This window comes from Oncorhynchus gorbuscha, linkage group LG14, assembly GCF_021184085.1.
Source record: "Oncorhynchus gorbuscha isolate QuinsamMale2020 ecotype Even-year linkage group LG14, OgorEven_v1.0, whole genome shotgun sequence".
NCBI classification, from domain to species: domain Eukaryota; kingdom Metazoa; phylum Chordata; class Actinopteri; order Salmoniformes; family Salmonidae; genus Oncorhynchus; species Oncorhynchus gorbuscha.
The window spans coordinates 43109278-43126916 of record NC_060186.1 but is presented as its reverse complement, the minus strand read 5'-3'; the positions used below and the strand labels follow the sequence as shown (position 1 = coordinate 43126916).

General features: G+C 42.3%; 1 protein-coding gene across 10 annotated transcripts in view; it reads left to right on the top strand.

Annotated features, from left to right (window-relative positions):
* Nucleotides 1-12070, top strand: part of LOC123994952 (ephrin type-B receptor 3-like) — a 98923-nt gene extending 86853 nt beyond the window's left edge. For all 10 annotated transcript variants that reach the window (XM_046298097.1, XM_046298096.1, XM_046298093.1 and 7 more), the window contains one exon: nt 10350-12070. In XM_046298097.1, the coding sequence (XP_046154053.1) occupies nt 10350-10458 (109 nt within the window). In that variant the 3' untranslated portion in view covers nt 10459-12070. The remainder of the gene's footprint in view (nt 1-10349) is intronic.
* Nucleotides 12071-17639: the final 5569 nt, after the last annotated feature.

The window sequence follows — 17639 nt, the reverse complement described above, 5'->3', positions numbered from 1 at the left end:
AGGAAGGAGCACAGCAGATGGTTGGGAACGCCTCTTGGCGTTCCCAGGCGAATTTACCTGTCGATTGAAATCATCGATAAGGGAGTGATCCAGAATGTCCCTAGCAGGTACCCAACTTCTCTCCTCCGGGCCGTAACCCTCCCAGTCCACCAGGTACTGGAATCCGCGTCCCCTCCTTCTAGAGTCCAAAATACGATTGACAGAAAAGGTGGGTTCCCCATCAACAAGTCGTGGCGGCGGGGGAACCGGGACTGGCGGGTTAATGCGTGCCTGAAACACAGGTTTTATTTTAGACACATGAAAGGTAGGATGAATTCTCCTATATGCCGGAGGAAGCTTGAGCCGGACCGCCACCGGACTAATGATCCTGGTGACTCTGAATGGGCCGATAAATTTGGGGGCAAGCTTGTTCGAAACGGATCGGAGTGGAATGTTCTTAGTAGAAAGCCACACTCTTTGGCCAAAGACGTATACCGGAGGCTTCGACCGGTGGCGATCGGCCTTAGCCTTGGTGCGCGCCCCAACCCGGAGAAGAGTCTCACGGGCTCTGCTCCATGCGTTTGAAAATTATGAAAATTATGCATTAGGTTTTACTAGCGTTTAAGAGCAGTTGGAGGCCACGGAAGGAGTGTTGTATGGCATTGAAGCTCGTTTGCAGGTTAGATATCACAGTGTCCAAGGACGGGCCGGAAGTATACAGAATGGTGTCATCTGCGTGGAGGTGGATCAGGGAATCGCCCGCAGCAAGAGCAACATCATTGATATATACAGAGAAAAGAGTCGGCCCGAGAATTGAACCCTGTGGCACCCCCATAGAGACTGCCAGAGGACCGGACAGCATGCCCTCCGATTTGACACACTGAACTCTGTCTGCAAAGTAGTTGGTGAACCAGGCAAGGCAGTCAACAGAAAAACCGAGGATATTGAGTCTGCCGATGAGAATATGGTGATTGACAGAGTCGAAAGCCTTGGCAAGGTCGATGAAGACGGCTGCACAGTACTGTCTTTTATTGATGGCGGTTATGATATAGTTTAGTACCTTGAGCGTGGCTGAGGTGCACCCGTGACCGGCTCGGAAACCAGATTGCACAGCGGAGAAGGTACGGTGGGATTCGAGATGGTCAGTGACCTGTTTGTTGACTTGGCTTTCGAAGACCTTAGATAGGCAGGGCAGGATGGATATAGGTCTGTAACAGTTCGGGTCCAGGGTGTCTCCCCCTTTGAAGAGGGGGATGACTGCGGCAACTTTCCAATCCTTGGGGATCTCAGACGATATGAAAGAGAGGTTGAACAGGCTGGTAATAGGGGTTGCGACAATGGCGGCGGATAGTTTCAGAAATAGAGGGTCCAGATTGTCAAGCCCAGCTGATTTGTACGGGTCCAGGTTTTGCAGCTCTTTCAGAACATCTGCTATCTGGATTTGGGTAAAGGAGAACCTGGAGAGGCTTGGGCGAGTATCTGCGTGGGGGGCGGAGCTGTTGGCCGAGGTTGGAGTAGCCAGGCGGAAGGCATGGCCAGCCGTTGAGAAATGCTTGTTGAAGTTTTTGATAATCATGGATTTATCGGTGGTGACCGTGTTACCTAGCCTCAGTGCAGTGGGCAGCTGGGAGGAGGTGCTGTTGTTCTCTCTAGTCAACTGTAACATTGGCTAGTTTTCAATAAATTGTCTAAAAGGTCAACGTGCATTCAAAAACTAATAATTATCTTATTTAGTCTTTGGAAGTTAATGTTAGTTCCTCTTAACACACTGACACTGTTTTTCCATCTGAGATAGAAGCAGGCCATTAGCTGCCTTCATCACAAGGCATATGTACAGCAGTTCTAATTGGTTCTAGGTTGAGCACATTTGCCTGAGCAGACAGTGTTGAAATATATACGCAACATTTCAAGTGTTGGTCCCATGTTTCATGAGATTAAATCAAGATCCCAGAAATCCATAGATTCATTTCAATTGACTGATTTCCTTATATGAACTGTATCTCTGTAGAATTATTGAAATTATTGCATTCTGCATTTATATTTTTGTTCAGAATATATTTCTGAAAATAATGTGCAAGAATTGAAGGTGGCAACAAGTTTGACATTAATCATAAGAATATTGTCATGTGCAAAAAAATCAGCCCCTCCCTCGACGTACTGTAGATCGATCCACTTCATTGTTTTCGGCGTCGGCCCACCTTGTTGTTTGGAAATAGTCCATTTCAATCAACCAAAGAGAATTAACCTCAGGTGAATTCAAACGGCCTCATTGTAGACACGATGTCTACGTGAGTAGACATCCTTAGGGTGCCAATGAGAGCATGGCCCTTGAAATCTACATGACTGATTTCAAATTGCATTTAAATATTCACTCACAGAGGCCCAGTTCTCACACAGGTTGTACAGTATGAACCAGGACAGCGTTGTTCTTCAGAGTTAGTAACACTACAAATTGAGTCGCTTTGGGAATAATGGTGGCTGCAGTTGTTACTGTTATCATTGTATGTGATTGGAAAGGAAAGGAAAAGGGGGATATCTAGTCAGTTGTACAACTAGTGAGAGACCATTCGGGATAAGGGTCCACAAACACTAATTGACCCTGAAGTGAAAACACAATAAGAGAAAAAGCACTTCTCCGTCATCCTGGAGAGACTTGAAGGATAGTGCACGTTACCTCACGACACCTTCCCTTCCAGCAATAATAACCTAGAGTTGACACAGAACTGGGTCGTGTTCATTAGGAAACAAAATGTTAAAAGGTTTTGCTACACAAAATGAAAAAGAAAGTTTATCATTGGACAAGTCCTGGTAGTCCCTCCCTGTTTCAGTCCATTTTCTTTCATTTGGGGCCTAATGAACATGACCACCGTTTTTCAGAGCCAGCTTGGCACGTTATTTATATAACAGGAAATGTGTGTCATAGAAGTCATGGAAACGGGGCCAGTTGTTATCAAATAAAATAATTATGATAATAATGATCAATATATCATCCTCGTTAGGTGGATAATAGTTGATTTGTTTCAATTTGGCAGGCCGACAAGTGTGCTGTACAGTGGCTCTCTCCTGCTCTTAATGGCAGGTAATTCCTCTAATGGCTTGCATTTATGATCATTTTATCCTCCGTTGCTGGAGTGATGAGGGATTGCAATGGAAACAAAAACACAATTGATTTCATTTAGGAAAAATTGTTTGTGTCAAATCAAAATAAAATTAGATTTTATTTGTCGTCTACACACTTTACAGCAGGTACAAAAGGTTCAGCTAAATGCTTATGTGCTAGCTCCCTCAACATAAATAATAACAATAAAAGTCTCAAGTCCAAAATACGTAGTAAAAGTAATAGAAGAGGTAGTATGCAGTGTGTGTGTGTGTGTGTGTGTGTGTGTGTGTGTGTGTGTGTGTGTGTGTGTGTGTGTGTGTGTGTGTGTGTGTGTGTGTGTGTGTGTGTGTGTGTGTGTGTGTGTGTGTGTGTGTGTGTGTGTGTGTGTGTGTGTGTGTGTGTGTGTGTGTATTTGTCTGTGTGTAAATGCAGAGGACAACAGAGACATGCAGACTTGCAAAGGGCATGGTGTCGGTGTACAAGGTTGAATTTATGTGTGTCTTTGTCTGTGTGAACGGAGAGGATCCAGACAGGCGCTGGGGCCCTCGTGGTTTGCTAATCGTTCCCCCAGATGCCGACCGTGGTTTGCTCTCTCCTTCGTTATCGGCAAGGGAAAAACAAACAAAAGAGCGGAAAAGAGAGTCCTTGTGATATTATTCCTAACAATCCAGTACATGAGGCCTTAGTGTTAAACTAACACCGCTGAGACGATTAGATTACACCGTCTGTCTGACTGCCGCCAAACAGGTGCTACAGCTTTTTTCATAGCTGCCATTCTTTAATAGGGCTGCTGTGTGGGTGTCATTTTCATATTTCCCCCATTGCTTCCCGCATTTCGTCGTGAACTCTCTCTGTTGTCTTTTGAACTATGAAGACAGTTTGAGAAACTGTTAAAAGACAAGTCAACCTACGTGACTGCTATGAGATTGATTGATTGAAAGGATGGATTACTGTTCTCTTCTAGTCTTGTCTTTCAAGACAGCTTTGTCATCTAACTGACTGTGTAAGACTAGATGAATCACCATCAAATGACCTACCAGTTGACTCACTGACTGGCAGTCTAGTCTGTTATATGAATGTCATTGGCTACTAACTGATTGTTCTTTGACTGACATAATTAGTAACTTATTTTATTTTCTCGATCACTGACTAGTTGACACACTGACTTACAGTCTGTTGCAGAAATAACCGATTGGCTACTGACAGAATGTTCCATGACTGACTTCCTCACTCGCTTGGTTCTCAATAACTAACTTCTTTTCTCGACTGACAGGTTGTTTGGCTGGCTGGCTGGCAGATTGGTTTTAGTCACGTGAAAAGCCCCAGCTGGCCCACAGTGGCATAAAGCACTGTTAAAATATTAACCTCCCTTCCCCATTACTATATTCCTCCTCTCGTCCACCTGCCAGGACATTGAAGTATTTTACATCTGGCCCAGGTATCAGTGCACTGAGGAGTGTCACCATTTTGTTGACATGACTCAAGTGTAACCGATGTGAAATGGCTAGCTAGTTAGCGCGGTGCGCGCTAATAGCGTTTCAATCGGTGACGTAACTTGCTCTTCGACCTTGAAGTAGTTGTTCCCCTTGCTCCGCAAGGGCCGCGGCGATGGGCAGCAATGCTTCGTGGGAGGCAGCTGTTGATGTGTGCAGTGGGTCCCTGGTTTGAGCCCAGGTAGGGGCAAGGAAATGGACGAAAGCTATACTGTTACATTGATGCTGTTGACCGGTTGCTGCAGAAAAGGAGGAGGTCAAAAGGGGGGTGAGCGTAACCGATGTGAAATGGTTAGTGGGGTGCGCGCTAATTGCGTTTCATTTGGTGACGTCACTCGCTCTGAGCCCTTGACGTAGTTGGTCACCTTGCTCTGCGAGGGCCGTGGCTTTTGTGGAGCGATGCTTCGAGGGTGGCTGTTGTCTATGTGTGCAGAGGGCCCCTGGTTCATGCCCAGGTAGGGGCGAGGAGAGGGACAGAAGCTATACTGTTACACAAGGAAGCCATTTTATTGGTGTACACAAATAACTGCGGTCTTCAACTGTTTCCACAAGGGCAAACTGTATTTGTTCTCATTTAAACCCACTGGCATATGTCAATCAAATGTAATCAATCCAATTTATTTATAAAGCCCTTTTTGCATCAGCAGATGTCACAAAGTGCTGATACAGAAACCCAGCCTAAAACCCCACACAGCAAGCAATGGAGATGTAGAAGCATGGTAGCTAGGAAAAACTCCTTAGAAAGGCAGGAGCCTAGGAAGAAACTTGGAGAGGAATCAGGCTCTGAGGGGTGACCATATACCCCGGGTGGAGGTATAAGAGTACATGGTCATTAAGGCCAGATCATTCTTCAAGATGTTCAAACATTCATAGATAACCAGCACGGTCAAATAATAATAGTCAAAGTGGTTGTAGAGGGTGCAGCAGGACGGCACCTCAGGAGCAAATGTCAGTTGGCTTTTCATAGTCGAGCACTCAGAGGTCGAGACAGCGGGTGCGGTAGAGGGAGAGAGAGGAGTGAGAGACGAAAACAGCAGGTCCGTGACAAGGTAGCACATCCGGTGAACATGTCAGGGTACCATAGCATTTGAGTTGGAGAAGCAGCACAACCATGTGGACTGGGGACCACCAGGAGCCATCTGGCCAGGTAGTCCTGAGGCATGGTCCTAGGGCTCAGAGCCCCTCCAGTGCCTTTCACTCCAGTGCCTTTCCATTCCCCTTCACACCCCTGGGCCCAACCACACTCAATCATAGGACCTACTGAAGAGACGAGTCTTCAGTAAAGACTTAAAGGTTGAGACCGAGTCTGCGTCTCTCACATGGATAGGCAGACCATTCCATAAAAAGCCCTGCCTCCAGCAGTTTGCTTAGAAATTCTAGGGAGAGTAAGGAGGCCTGCATCTTGTGACCGTAGTGTATGTGTAGGTATGTACAGCAGGACCAAATCGTAGTCCATGTAATGCCCTATGGGGGGGATCAAATAAATGAAGGTGTGGCGGAGGTGCGTATACAGATATGCCGTATTCGGACATTGACTTTATTCCCTAATAATTCCACCACCATTACGAGTGAGTAAACCATGAATACATTCTTGCGAACCTAACTGTTCCAAGTGGAAAAAACATCAACTTAACTTTTTTTCCGATATAAATAACAGCATTCTCCAAGCACTGCAACTTGATAATAGCTTTTGATAAGAGCTTGGTAAATGAGTAATCCGTTTGGATAAAGGAATTGTAAATATAAATGACATTTGCTCTATATCTATTTTACATTATAATCTCTGGAGACAAATGTGAAACCAGTCATATGGCAGCAAACTGAAGCATATCAACTTTCCCACAGTAACGTTTATGAAATGCTATGCCATTACACTGAATTTAAATTGTACTCCCTTTTAACTTGCAGGGATGGGCATTCTTGAATGTTGTAAGTAATGGCTACCCCGATGTTCTCTGTCTCCTATTTCTATCATGTTAAATATTAGCCACTGTCAGTATCGACCGTCATTAGGTCTAATAACCACATGTATTAAACTGCCAATTTACTGTTAGTTACTGTTGGTATAGCCTATAGCATCATTCCATTTAATTACATTGTTTTGTTTACCTTAATTTTCTTCCTCTGTCAACACGTCACTAATTAAATCATTATGGGGTGGAACGCAGACCAAGCTGCAAACGTTTGAACCTGATGCATGGCGCAATACTTGGGCGTGTCATCACACAGATCCATGGTTAGTCCAGGCAATAGACAAGGGTATAGCCTACTATTGTACAATATTATCCCTGTTATATTTCTACAGTGGCTTCAGAAAGAATTCATACCCCTTGACTTATTCCACATGTTATGTTAAAACCTGAATTAAAAATTGATTTAAAAAAAATTATATTTACACACATGTTTTTTGAAATGTCATATTTCTGTATTTCATTTCCAATACATATCTCATTTACATAAGTATTTACACCACTGAGTCAATACATTTTAGGCAGCAATTACAGCTGTGAGTCTTTCTAGGTAAGTCATCTGGACTGTACAATTATTAAAACATGTATTCAAGCTCTGTCAAGTTGGTTGTTGCTAGACAATGATCAACCCCCCCCCCTCCACTCACGAACATTCAATGTCATCTTGGTAAGCATCTCCAGTGTATATATTGTGCCTCATGATATAGGTTATTAGCCAGCTGAAAGGTGAATTTGCCTCCGTATCTGTTGGAAAACTGACGACCAGGTTTTCCTCTATGATTTTGCCTGTGCTTAGCTCTATTCCATTTATTTTTATCCTAAAGAACTCCCTAGATGTTGCCTATGACAAGCATTCCCATAACATGATGCAGCCACCACCGTGCTTGAAAATATGAAGAGTGGTACTTTGTGATGTGTTGGATTTGCCCCAAATATAACACTTTTTATTCAGGACATAAAGTTAATGTCCTTGCCACATTTTTCCCCCAGTTTTACTTTAGTCCCTTATTGCAAACAGGATGCGGCAGGGTAGCCTAGTGGTTAGAGCATTGGACTAGTAACCAAAAGGTTGCAAGTTCATATCCCTGAGCTGACAAGGAACAAATCTGTCCTTCTGTCACTGGTCCTAGGCCGTCATTGAAAATAAGAAATTGTTCTTAACTGCATTGCCTAGTTAAATAAAGGAAAAATAAAATGCATGTTTTGGAGTATTTTTATTCTGTACAGGCTTCCTTCTTTTCACTCTGTCATTTAGGTTAGTATTGTGGAGTAACTACAATGTTGATGATCCATCCTCCGTTTTCTCCTATCACAGCCATTAAACTCTTTAACTGTTTTAAAAGTCACCATGGTGAAATCCCTGAGTAGTTTCCTTCCTCACTGGCAAATCAAATTGTATTTGTCACATGCCGAATAACTCCCTACATGTTGCAGATGAAATGCTTACGAGCCCCTTCCCAACAATGTAGAGTAAAACTTTGAATAAAAAATAGTAACACAAGAGGGAATAGAATGAAATGCACAAGAATGGAGCTATTTACAGGGAGTACCAGTACCAGATCAATGTGCAACTGAGTTAGGAAGGGTGCCTGTATCTTTGTAGTGACTGGGTGTGTTGACACACCATCCAAAGTGTAATTCATAACTTCACCATGCTCAAAGGGATATTCAATGTCTGCTTTTTTAAACCTTTTTTTAAAACTTTTTATTTTTTATTTTGTACTTTTCCCCAATATGTGCCCTTCTTTGTGAGGCATTGGAAAAACTCCCTGGTCTTTTGTGGTTGAATCTGTGGTTAAAATTCACTGTCTCAACTGAGGGACCTTATAGATACAATTATCTGTGGGGTAAAGAGATGAGGTAATCATGTTAAACATTATTATTGCATATGGAGTGAGTCCTTGCAGGTTATTATGTGAAATGTTAAGCTTTTTTTTACTTCGGAATTGATTTCGGCTTGTCATAAAGAACAGGTTGAATACTTATTGGTTCTCTACTTTTCATTCTTACTTCATTTGTAAAAATGTCTAAAAACAGAATTCCACTTTGACATTATGGGGTATTGTGTGTAGACCAGAAATACAAAAACTCAATTTAATCAATTTTATGTTAAGGCTGTAACACAACAAAATGTGGAAAAAGTAAATGGTGTGAGTACTTTCTGAAGGCAATGTATGTACACAAAACTTCCAACATTACCATGCGTTGAAAAACTGAATGTGGCAATTTCAGAATTAATTAAACCACTGTATCCTTTCTTTCATTCATAAAGGAGATGAATATGGATATATTTTCACATCAAATCAAATTTGATTAGTGACATGCGCCGAATACAACAGGTTCACCTTACAGTGAAGTGCTTACTTATGAGCCCCTAACCAACAATGCAGTTAAAAAAATACAGATAAGAATAAGAGATAAAAGTAACAAGTAATTAAAGAGCAGCAGTGAAATAACAATAGCGAGACTATATACAGGGGGGGTACCGATACAGAGTCAATGTGCGGGGGGCACTGGTTATGTTAGGTAGGATGTGCATGTAGGTAGAGTTATTAAAGTGACTATGCATAGATGAAAACAGAGAGTAGCAGTGGTGTAAAGAAGGGGTGAGAGGGGGGGGCGCTCTGCAAATAGTCTGGGTAGCCATTGACTAGATGTTCAGGAGTCTTATGGCTTGGGGGTAGAAGCTGTTTAGAAGCCTCTTGGACCTAGACTTGGTGCTCCGGTACCGCTTGCCGTGCGGTAGCAGAAAGAACAGTCTATGACTTGGGTGGCTGGAGTCTTTGACAATTTTTTTGGGCCTTCCTCTAACACTGCCTGGTATAGAGGTCCTGGATAGAAGCTTGATGTACTAGGCTGTTCGTAGTGCCTTGTGGTCGGAGGCCGAGCAGTTGCCATACCAGGCAGTGATGCAACCAATGCTCTCGATGGTGCAGCTGTAGAATCTTTTGAGGGCCTAAGGACCCATGCCAAATCTTTTCAGCCTCCTGAGGGGGAATAGGTTTTGTTGTGCCCTCTTCACAACTGTCTTGATGTGCTTGGACCATGTTAGTTTGTTGGTGATGTGGACACCAAGGAACTTGAAGCTCTCAACCTGCTCCACTGCAGCCCCGTGGATGAGAATGGGGGTGTGCTCGGTCCTCTTTTTCCTGTAGTCCACAATCATCTCCTTAGTCTTGATCACGTTGAGGCAGAGGTTGTTGTCCTGGCACCACACAGTCAGGTCTCTGACTTCCTCCCTATAGGCTGTCTCGTCGTTGTCGGTGATCAGGCCACTGTTGTGTCATCTGTAAATGTAAAGATGGTGTTGGAGTCGTGGCTGGCCTTGCAGTCATGAGTGAACAGGGAGTACAGGAGGGGACTGAGCACGCACCCCTGAGAGAGAGCCAATATTTAACCCATTCTCTCAATTAATATATTATAGTCTGTCGAAAAAAAATCTAACTTAAAGCTACACCGTATTTAAAGGGGTGCCTATTGAATGAAAACTCCACAAGAAAAAATATGTTGGCCAGCAAGTGTGAGGGTTTTCAGCAGGTTGAATTACATTTATTCAGATCGTGCAAGGTAGCCACACCTGTAGAGCGCGTTACGTGTCTGAATACCAAATACTGAGAAGTGAGTAGGAAAGGCGTGCTTAGGACTCCATGTCTAGGGCCCAATGTTTTCCTGACCAGAAAAATTATTTGAGTTCAAGTAGACCTATTTTTGTTTATGCTTATGCCTGACCTCTCTCTCTCTCTCTCTCTCTCTCTCTCTCTCTCTCTCTCTCTCTCTCTCTCTCTCTCTCTCTCTCTCTCTTCTCAGAGACCTTCTTCGGATAGGAGTGACATTGGCCGGCCACCAGAAGAAGATTCTAGGCAGCATTCAGGACATGAGACTACAGATGAACCAAACACTGCCTGTCCAGGTCTGAGATGGACCAACAGACAGACAGAATGGGGAGGAACTGTGCCAGAGAGAGAGCCAATAGGAAACCCTAGCTGCCTGACCATCTCTGCCAATCAGACGAGATCAAAACTGGCTTGCAGTGTCTCGAACTTGTGTTTATCTTATTTTTCTTCCACGCCATCATTTTATGTTTGTGTTCCACATTATTAGTCCAATGTTTTTCCATTCGATAAGACTTTAAACAGGATTATTTTGTAAAAAAACAAATGTCTATAGACAAGACAGAGAACCCATAACCCATGCGTGCCTCACTTGTTTCAGTGTGGGGTGATGTTTGCATGCGTGCGTGTGTGTTTGTGAGGTTGGCCAGGACTTAAACCCTCCCCTCCCACCTCTTGTATCCTGAACTTAGTCTTCCTCCTGTGAAAATCTATCTCCTTGAACCTTGACCCTACCCCAACATCTGTCGAAAGCCCCCTGACGAACATTACAGTTGTAAAAGGATGAACACGGAGTATAAAGTGTTTCAAAAAGCAGGAAACGTGAACGAGCGTTTGCACACAAAAAAAGTGTTTGGACACCAAGATGATAAATGAAAACGATAGAAATTGTTTTCTTGTTGGTGTGTGTGTTATTCCCCATCTTCATATTGAAGGTGTATTATTATGTACAAGGGCACATGCCTAAGAAGGACGTGGAGGAACAGGGCAAATCAGAGGGTCACAGAGGTCAAATGAGAGCTGCTGGAGCTGGCCACATTAGTTTGGCTTAACCAGGTATGGAACCAACCTTTTTCTAAAACCTGGGGGAACTCACACTCAGGATGTTCTCAAAGTTTGGGACCATTGGTTCATTTTGTGTCATCAATTGTGTTTTTCTTACTATAAGAATTGCTGTTAATTTGTTTACATCAGCCTTCCATTTATGTTTTTCTGTTCCATCACTTTGGGGAGATTTGTGTTTCAAGATGGCTGGTCAGTGCTAAGTACTCCTGTTGGACGCTTTGTGTGATGGAGGAGGGAGGAGCTAGGCGAGGACTGTGGCAACTCAATACAAAGACCGACCAGCCTTTTGTGTGTGCTTGTGTTTGTGCGTGAGTATGTATGTGTGTTTGTGTGTATGCGAATGTATGAGTGTAACAAAATACTGTACAATACAGCTTCAGCTACATCACCACCATGGAGAATTAACGCATGAACTGAACAGTGACAAGAAGCAACAAATATATCGGAAACAATTACACTATATTCTGTGGACAACTGTTAACATTTTTTTATTGAAATCCAAACATTTGGAAATATATATGCATCGTACAAAAACTAAGGGCAACCACGAAAGACACCGTAACTTTCTTTTTACTAATACCTGGATAAATAATGTATCTAAAACTTTAGCTAAATTTCTATACTTCCACCCAGTGTATTTATTTTTCTCCCCACTTGGACAAGAGGCCATTCGAACTGTGGACTTATTCTAAAGAACAATCAAGAGGAAACGAAAAGACCCAAGAGGATTCGGCAAATTATTGATTATTATAAAAATGTGCATATGAAATTGGATAATGTATTTTTGTTGTTGTTCTAAACAGCCTGTAATGTTTTGTAACAAAAAATAAGATAAATAACATGAAAACAAAATGCTATTTGAGAAACTGGGAAAGTGTTGTTGTGAGATGTCGTTTGATTTTGAGTGAAATGAGCAGATAGCGAGGGATTGAAGACGAATAGAATGAGAGAGAGAGAATGTGAGGAAGGGAAAGGTAGAGAGAAGTTAGGGACAGCTGCAATGATTTTAGCATTTCAAGGGGTAAACGGTGGTTAGACCATGAGGGGTATACACTCTGCACCAACAACCTCCCTCTCCTTTCAAGTGTATGTTTCCGTGTGTTAGTGGGTATATTGAGCTTGTGTTTCAGGTCAAATTGTATTGGTGACCGCCAAGACTGGATCTTTAGCTGTACCATTCCTTCTCTCAATCATCTGTAAAGAAGATTATATTGTGTAGCCATGTGAACTTGTCAGTAGTTGTCTTCCATGCACCTTTATGCAAATGAAACTTCCTGACACAGTTACAGTTGACACACCCAATGGTCGATGGAGATTTTATTGAAAAGTGTGTTTGTACATCTCGATATTGTCCGTTACCCCCACTGTATAGCTCTGTGACAGAGACCATTCTTAAACCGATGGGTCTGTAGACGGAGCTCCGTCAAGGGGCTCAGCGTGTGTGCACCTCCGTGATTGGGCCCTAGTCCACTTTTTTTCAGAGAAGTGGCCCCTTGGACCCGGTTTGTCAGACTGATTAATGCAGTGGCCAATCTGCTGCTCCGAGGGATACATTCACAGTCCAGCGCAGACATACGGATGGACGGCCTATGATTATCTGTATTTATTTCCTGTTCAGGCTGCAATCATTCTGTCTAGGCTCTGCGGCTCTGCCTGATTAGTACAGTGCGGGGACCAACAACCTTGGCCTGGAGACAGGCAGCAATCTGGAGCGCTCATTGTAAATGATAGCAGCTGCATCCCCGTACCATCAGTGTTATAGTTGGAGGGGAGAGGGGATGGGGGCTGAGGGATGGGATGAACCACCTGTAGTAGGCAGTGTGGTACTTGCAGTGCTGGTCCCCACAGATTATTTTCCAGACAGTTTCTGTTGTCTACCGTGCATCAAGTCTTGCCATATTACTCTTTTAGACTTTCTTTTGAAACCTATGAAGCATCAAGGATATTATGCAAAAATCTGTTCCTTATTTTGATTTCATTTAATCTTCTTTTAAAATAGAGGCATTTCCAGTTCAACGAGTCCCATGTAAGGGCTTACTAACCCGAAAAAGTTGCACTGTACGATAATGATAGTGATAACAACAATAATGCTCTCAACGTGAGGTGAGGTAGAAATTCTACATCAGCTAGGACATTGACTTAATAGAACTCGGATGATGAATGTGAACAATGGAGAAGGCTGAATACAATCAGATGTTTGACATGCCCATTCATGAAAAATGGCAGCTCAGCGCTAGGTTGAACTATTGATTTGTTGCACATGCTGTGCTAGGTCTTGGTTTTGCTTTGGGGGGGAAAAAAGCTGAATGAGTGATGAGCTCTGATGCTGCAGCTACATATCTTAAAATGATTAAATGCTTTGCACATCAACTCTGAACATATTGTTGGAACAAATAGATTTTTCACACTGTAGGGAGATGGTCCTAACGGATGTTTCATACTTAGGACCTTGAATTGTCAAGAGTTGACGATTGTTCATCATTTTGTGTTTTTGTAATCATATCTTACAGACCAGTATCTCTGCTTAGCGCTGACATTTGAATGGAGTGTGTGTGTGTGTGTGTGTGTGTGTGTGTGTGTGTGTGTGTGTGTGTGTGTGTGTGTGTGTGTGTGTGTGTGTGTGTGTGTGTGTGTGTGTGTGTGTGTGTGTGTGTGTGTGTGTGTGTGTGTGTGTGTGTGTGTGTGTGTGTGTGTGTGTGTGTGTGTGTGGATATAGGTGATAGTATTGTAATTTTCTACTGAACCAATCCAGTCCGCACCCTATACATTTATGGTAGACACAGTATCTCTCTCTGTGCCAATCACCCCATCTCTCTGAAAGTATACGGAGTTAACACTCGCCTCACATTCCTCTACCTACCCCCTAATCCTTCCACACGCCACCCCATCTAACCCCACGACTTTTAACCCCTAACATCTTCCGGTAGAATATTTTTCAGAAATGTTTTTCTTCATCTGTCTCTGTTTTATATAAATATATATACAAAAATTAAACAAACTCACTTAATATGCCTGTCTTCTCTTCACTTTCCAAATACATATCGAAAAAAGTGAGATGTTTACAAGTGTTGTATATGTATAGTGAGAGGAAAAGGAAGAAACCTTTGAGATTTGCAGTTATTTTGTTCCTCTTTGAAAGCATTGAGATATATTTAATGATGGTGCAGACAAAACAACAAATTGATTAAAAAAAATGCATTCTTGTAGAAATATTTTTAAAATACCCTTTTGCAATTAAATTATTTACCAGTCTTTTGAGTAGTGTGATGAATTTGTATACACATTTCATATATTCATAGGCCTATATTATATTTTACAAGTAACGAACTATCGTTCCTGTAGGTTCATGCTCTACAACATCCGCAGAGTACGACCCTGCCTCACACAGGAAGCGGCGCAGGTCCTAATCCAGGCACTTGTCATCTCCCGTCTGGATTACTGCAACTCGCTGTTGGCTGGGCTCCCTGCCTGTGCCATTAAACCCCTTCAACTCATCCAGAACGCCGCAGCCCGTCTGGTGTTCAACCTTCCCAAGTTCTCTCACGTCACCCCGCTCCTCCGTTCTCTCCACTGGCTTCCAGTTGAAGCTCGCATCCGCTACAAGACCATGGTGCTTGCCTACGGAGCTGTGAGGGGAACGGCACCTCAGTACCTCCAGGCTCTGATCAGGCCCTACACCCAAACAAGGGCACTGCGTTCATCCACCTCTGGCCTGCTCGCCTCCCTACCACTGAGGAAGTACAGCTCCCGCTCAGCCCAGTCAAAACTGTTCGCTGCCCTGGCCCCCCCAATGGTGGAACAAACTCCCTCACGACGCCAGGACAGCGGAGTCAATCACCACCTTCCGGAGACACCTGAAACCCCACCTCTTTAAGGAATACCTAGGATAGGTTAAGTAATCCCTCTCACCCCACCCCCCCCTAAGTTTTAGATGCACTATTGTTAAGTGACTGTCCCACTGGATGTCATAAGGTGAATGCACCAATTTGTAAGTCGCTCTGGATAAGAGCGTCTGCTAAATGACTTAAATGTAAATGTAAATGTAATCAATATTGACATGATTTATTCATTTTCACAGTCTTCTTTTTCTCTTATCAGAATAAATACCAAGACAAATACAAAGTTATCCTTACAGTTATAACAATGTTTAAGAAATGTGCAAACCATAACGTAGACTGAAAGACAGTTCTAAAAAAAATCTGATAGGAAATTAAAGGCATTTGCAGTTGTTTATCCGACAGTTGTTAACTTAACAAAATTGACATATTTCAGACAATTGATGCACTGTCAATGTTCTGCTGAAAGCACCTCTTCAGGACATTATTTAAACACAGTCCTAGCACTTAGGTTTTCAAAATAGTCTTACTTGATACTTGCAACAGCACCTTAATTTAAGACAGTGATCTGGACAAAAACAAACATAAGCCCCATTCCCAGCCTTAACTTTTGTAATTGTTTTTAATGTACCGTATTCCAAACATGTTTTTTTATTCCCTTCCCATTCACCTTTCACCAGTTCTTTTTCTTGCTATCCACCTTGAAGGCCACATTATTCTCTTTCTCCTTAAAAACATCTTGAAGACTTTTAGGTCCAACAACAGTCTTTTAACCTCTCTGGGATCGTTCGGGACGCTAGCGTCCCACATCGCCAACAGCCAGTGAAAGTGCAGGGCGCCAAATTCAAAACAACAGAAATCTCATAATTACAATTCCTCAACCATACAAGTATTTTACACCATTTTAAAGATACACTTCTTGTTAATCCAACCACAGTGTCCGATTTCAAAAAGGCTTTTCGGCGAAAGCAGAACATATCATTATGTTAGGTCAGCAACTAGTCACAGAAAGCATTCAGACATTTTCCGACCAAAGAGAGGTGTCACAAAAAGCAGAAATATAGATAAAATGAATCACACACCTTTGACGATCTTCATCAGATGAAACTCCCTGGACTCAATGTTACACAATACATGTATGTTTTGTTCGATCAAGTTCATTTTTATATCCAAAAACCTCAGTCTACATTAGCGCCATGTTCAGAAATGCCTCCAAAACATCCAGATAAACTTTGATGAAAGATACATGTTTTACAAAGAATTAAAGATAAACTTGTTCTTAATGCAACCACTGTGTCAGATTTCAAAAAAGCGTTATGACAAAAGCACAATATTCAATAATCTGAGAACAGGCTCAGCCACAAAAGCAAGCCATACAGTTACCTGACAAATTGTGGAGTCAACAAAAGTCATAAATAGCATTAAAAATCTTAATTTACCTTTGCTGATCTTCATCGGAATGCACTCCCAGGACTCCCACTTCCACAATAAATGTTTGTTTTGTTCGATTACGTCCATATTTATTTCCAAATACATCCGTTTTGTTTGCACGTTTAGTTCACTCTTCCAAAGGCACAATGTGCGAGCGCAAAATCCAGACGAAAAGTCAAAAGAGTTCCAGTACAGTTTGTAGAAACATGTCAAACGATGTTTACAATCAATTCTTAGGGGTCTTTTTAAAATAAATCTTCAATAATATTCCAACCGGACAATAGCGTATTCATTACAGAGGGAAAAGAAGGAACGGAGCGCCGCGAGACCGCGCAGTAAACAACTGATTGGCCTCAGCTTAGTCCTTGTTGAAACAGCTCTTATTCGACACCCTTCCACAATAGAAGCCTCAAAGCACTTTCTAAAGACTGTTTACATCTGCTGTAAGCCTTGGGAAGTAGACACAGTATAGACACAGTATATTGGATAGGCAATCACTTAAATGAAACTACAAACCTCAGATTTCCCACTTCCTGGTTGGATTTGTCTCAGGTTTTCACCTGTCATATGAGTTCTGTTATACTCACAGACATCATTCAAACAGTTTTAGAAACTTCAGAGTGTGTTCTATCCAATACTACTAATAATATGCATATATTAGCATCTGGGACAGAGTAGCAGGCAGTTTACTCTGGGCACCTTATTCATCCAAGCTACTCAATACTGCCCCCCTGTCACCAAGAAGTTAAATTGCCTGTAATACCATCTTTCATCTGTATCAATATGGGCAAGGTTATAGCCTTCCTCTAAATGTTTTTTCCCCCTCATCAATCTACACACAATACCTCATAATGACAAAGCAGAAATTGTGTTTTAGAAATGTTTGTGCTAATTTATTTAACCTTTCTAGGCAAGTGGTTCCGCTGAAAAGGCAGCACGTGAAATTCAAAAATATTTTTTGAAATATGTAACTTCCACGCATTAACAAGTCCAATACAGCAAATGGAAGATAAACATCTTGTTAATCTACCCATCGTGCCCAATTTCAAAAATGCTTTACAGCGAAAGCACAACATATGATTATGTTAGGTCAGAGTAAAGTCACAAAAACACACACAGCCATTTTCCAGCTAAAGATAGGAGTCGCAAAAAGC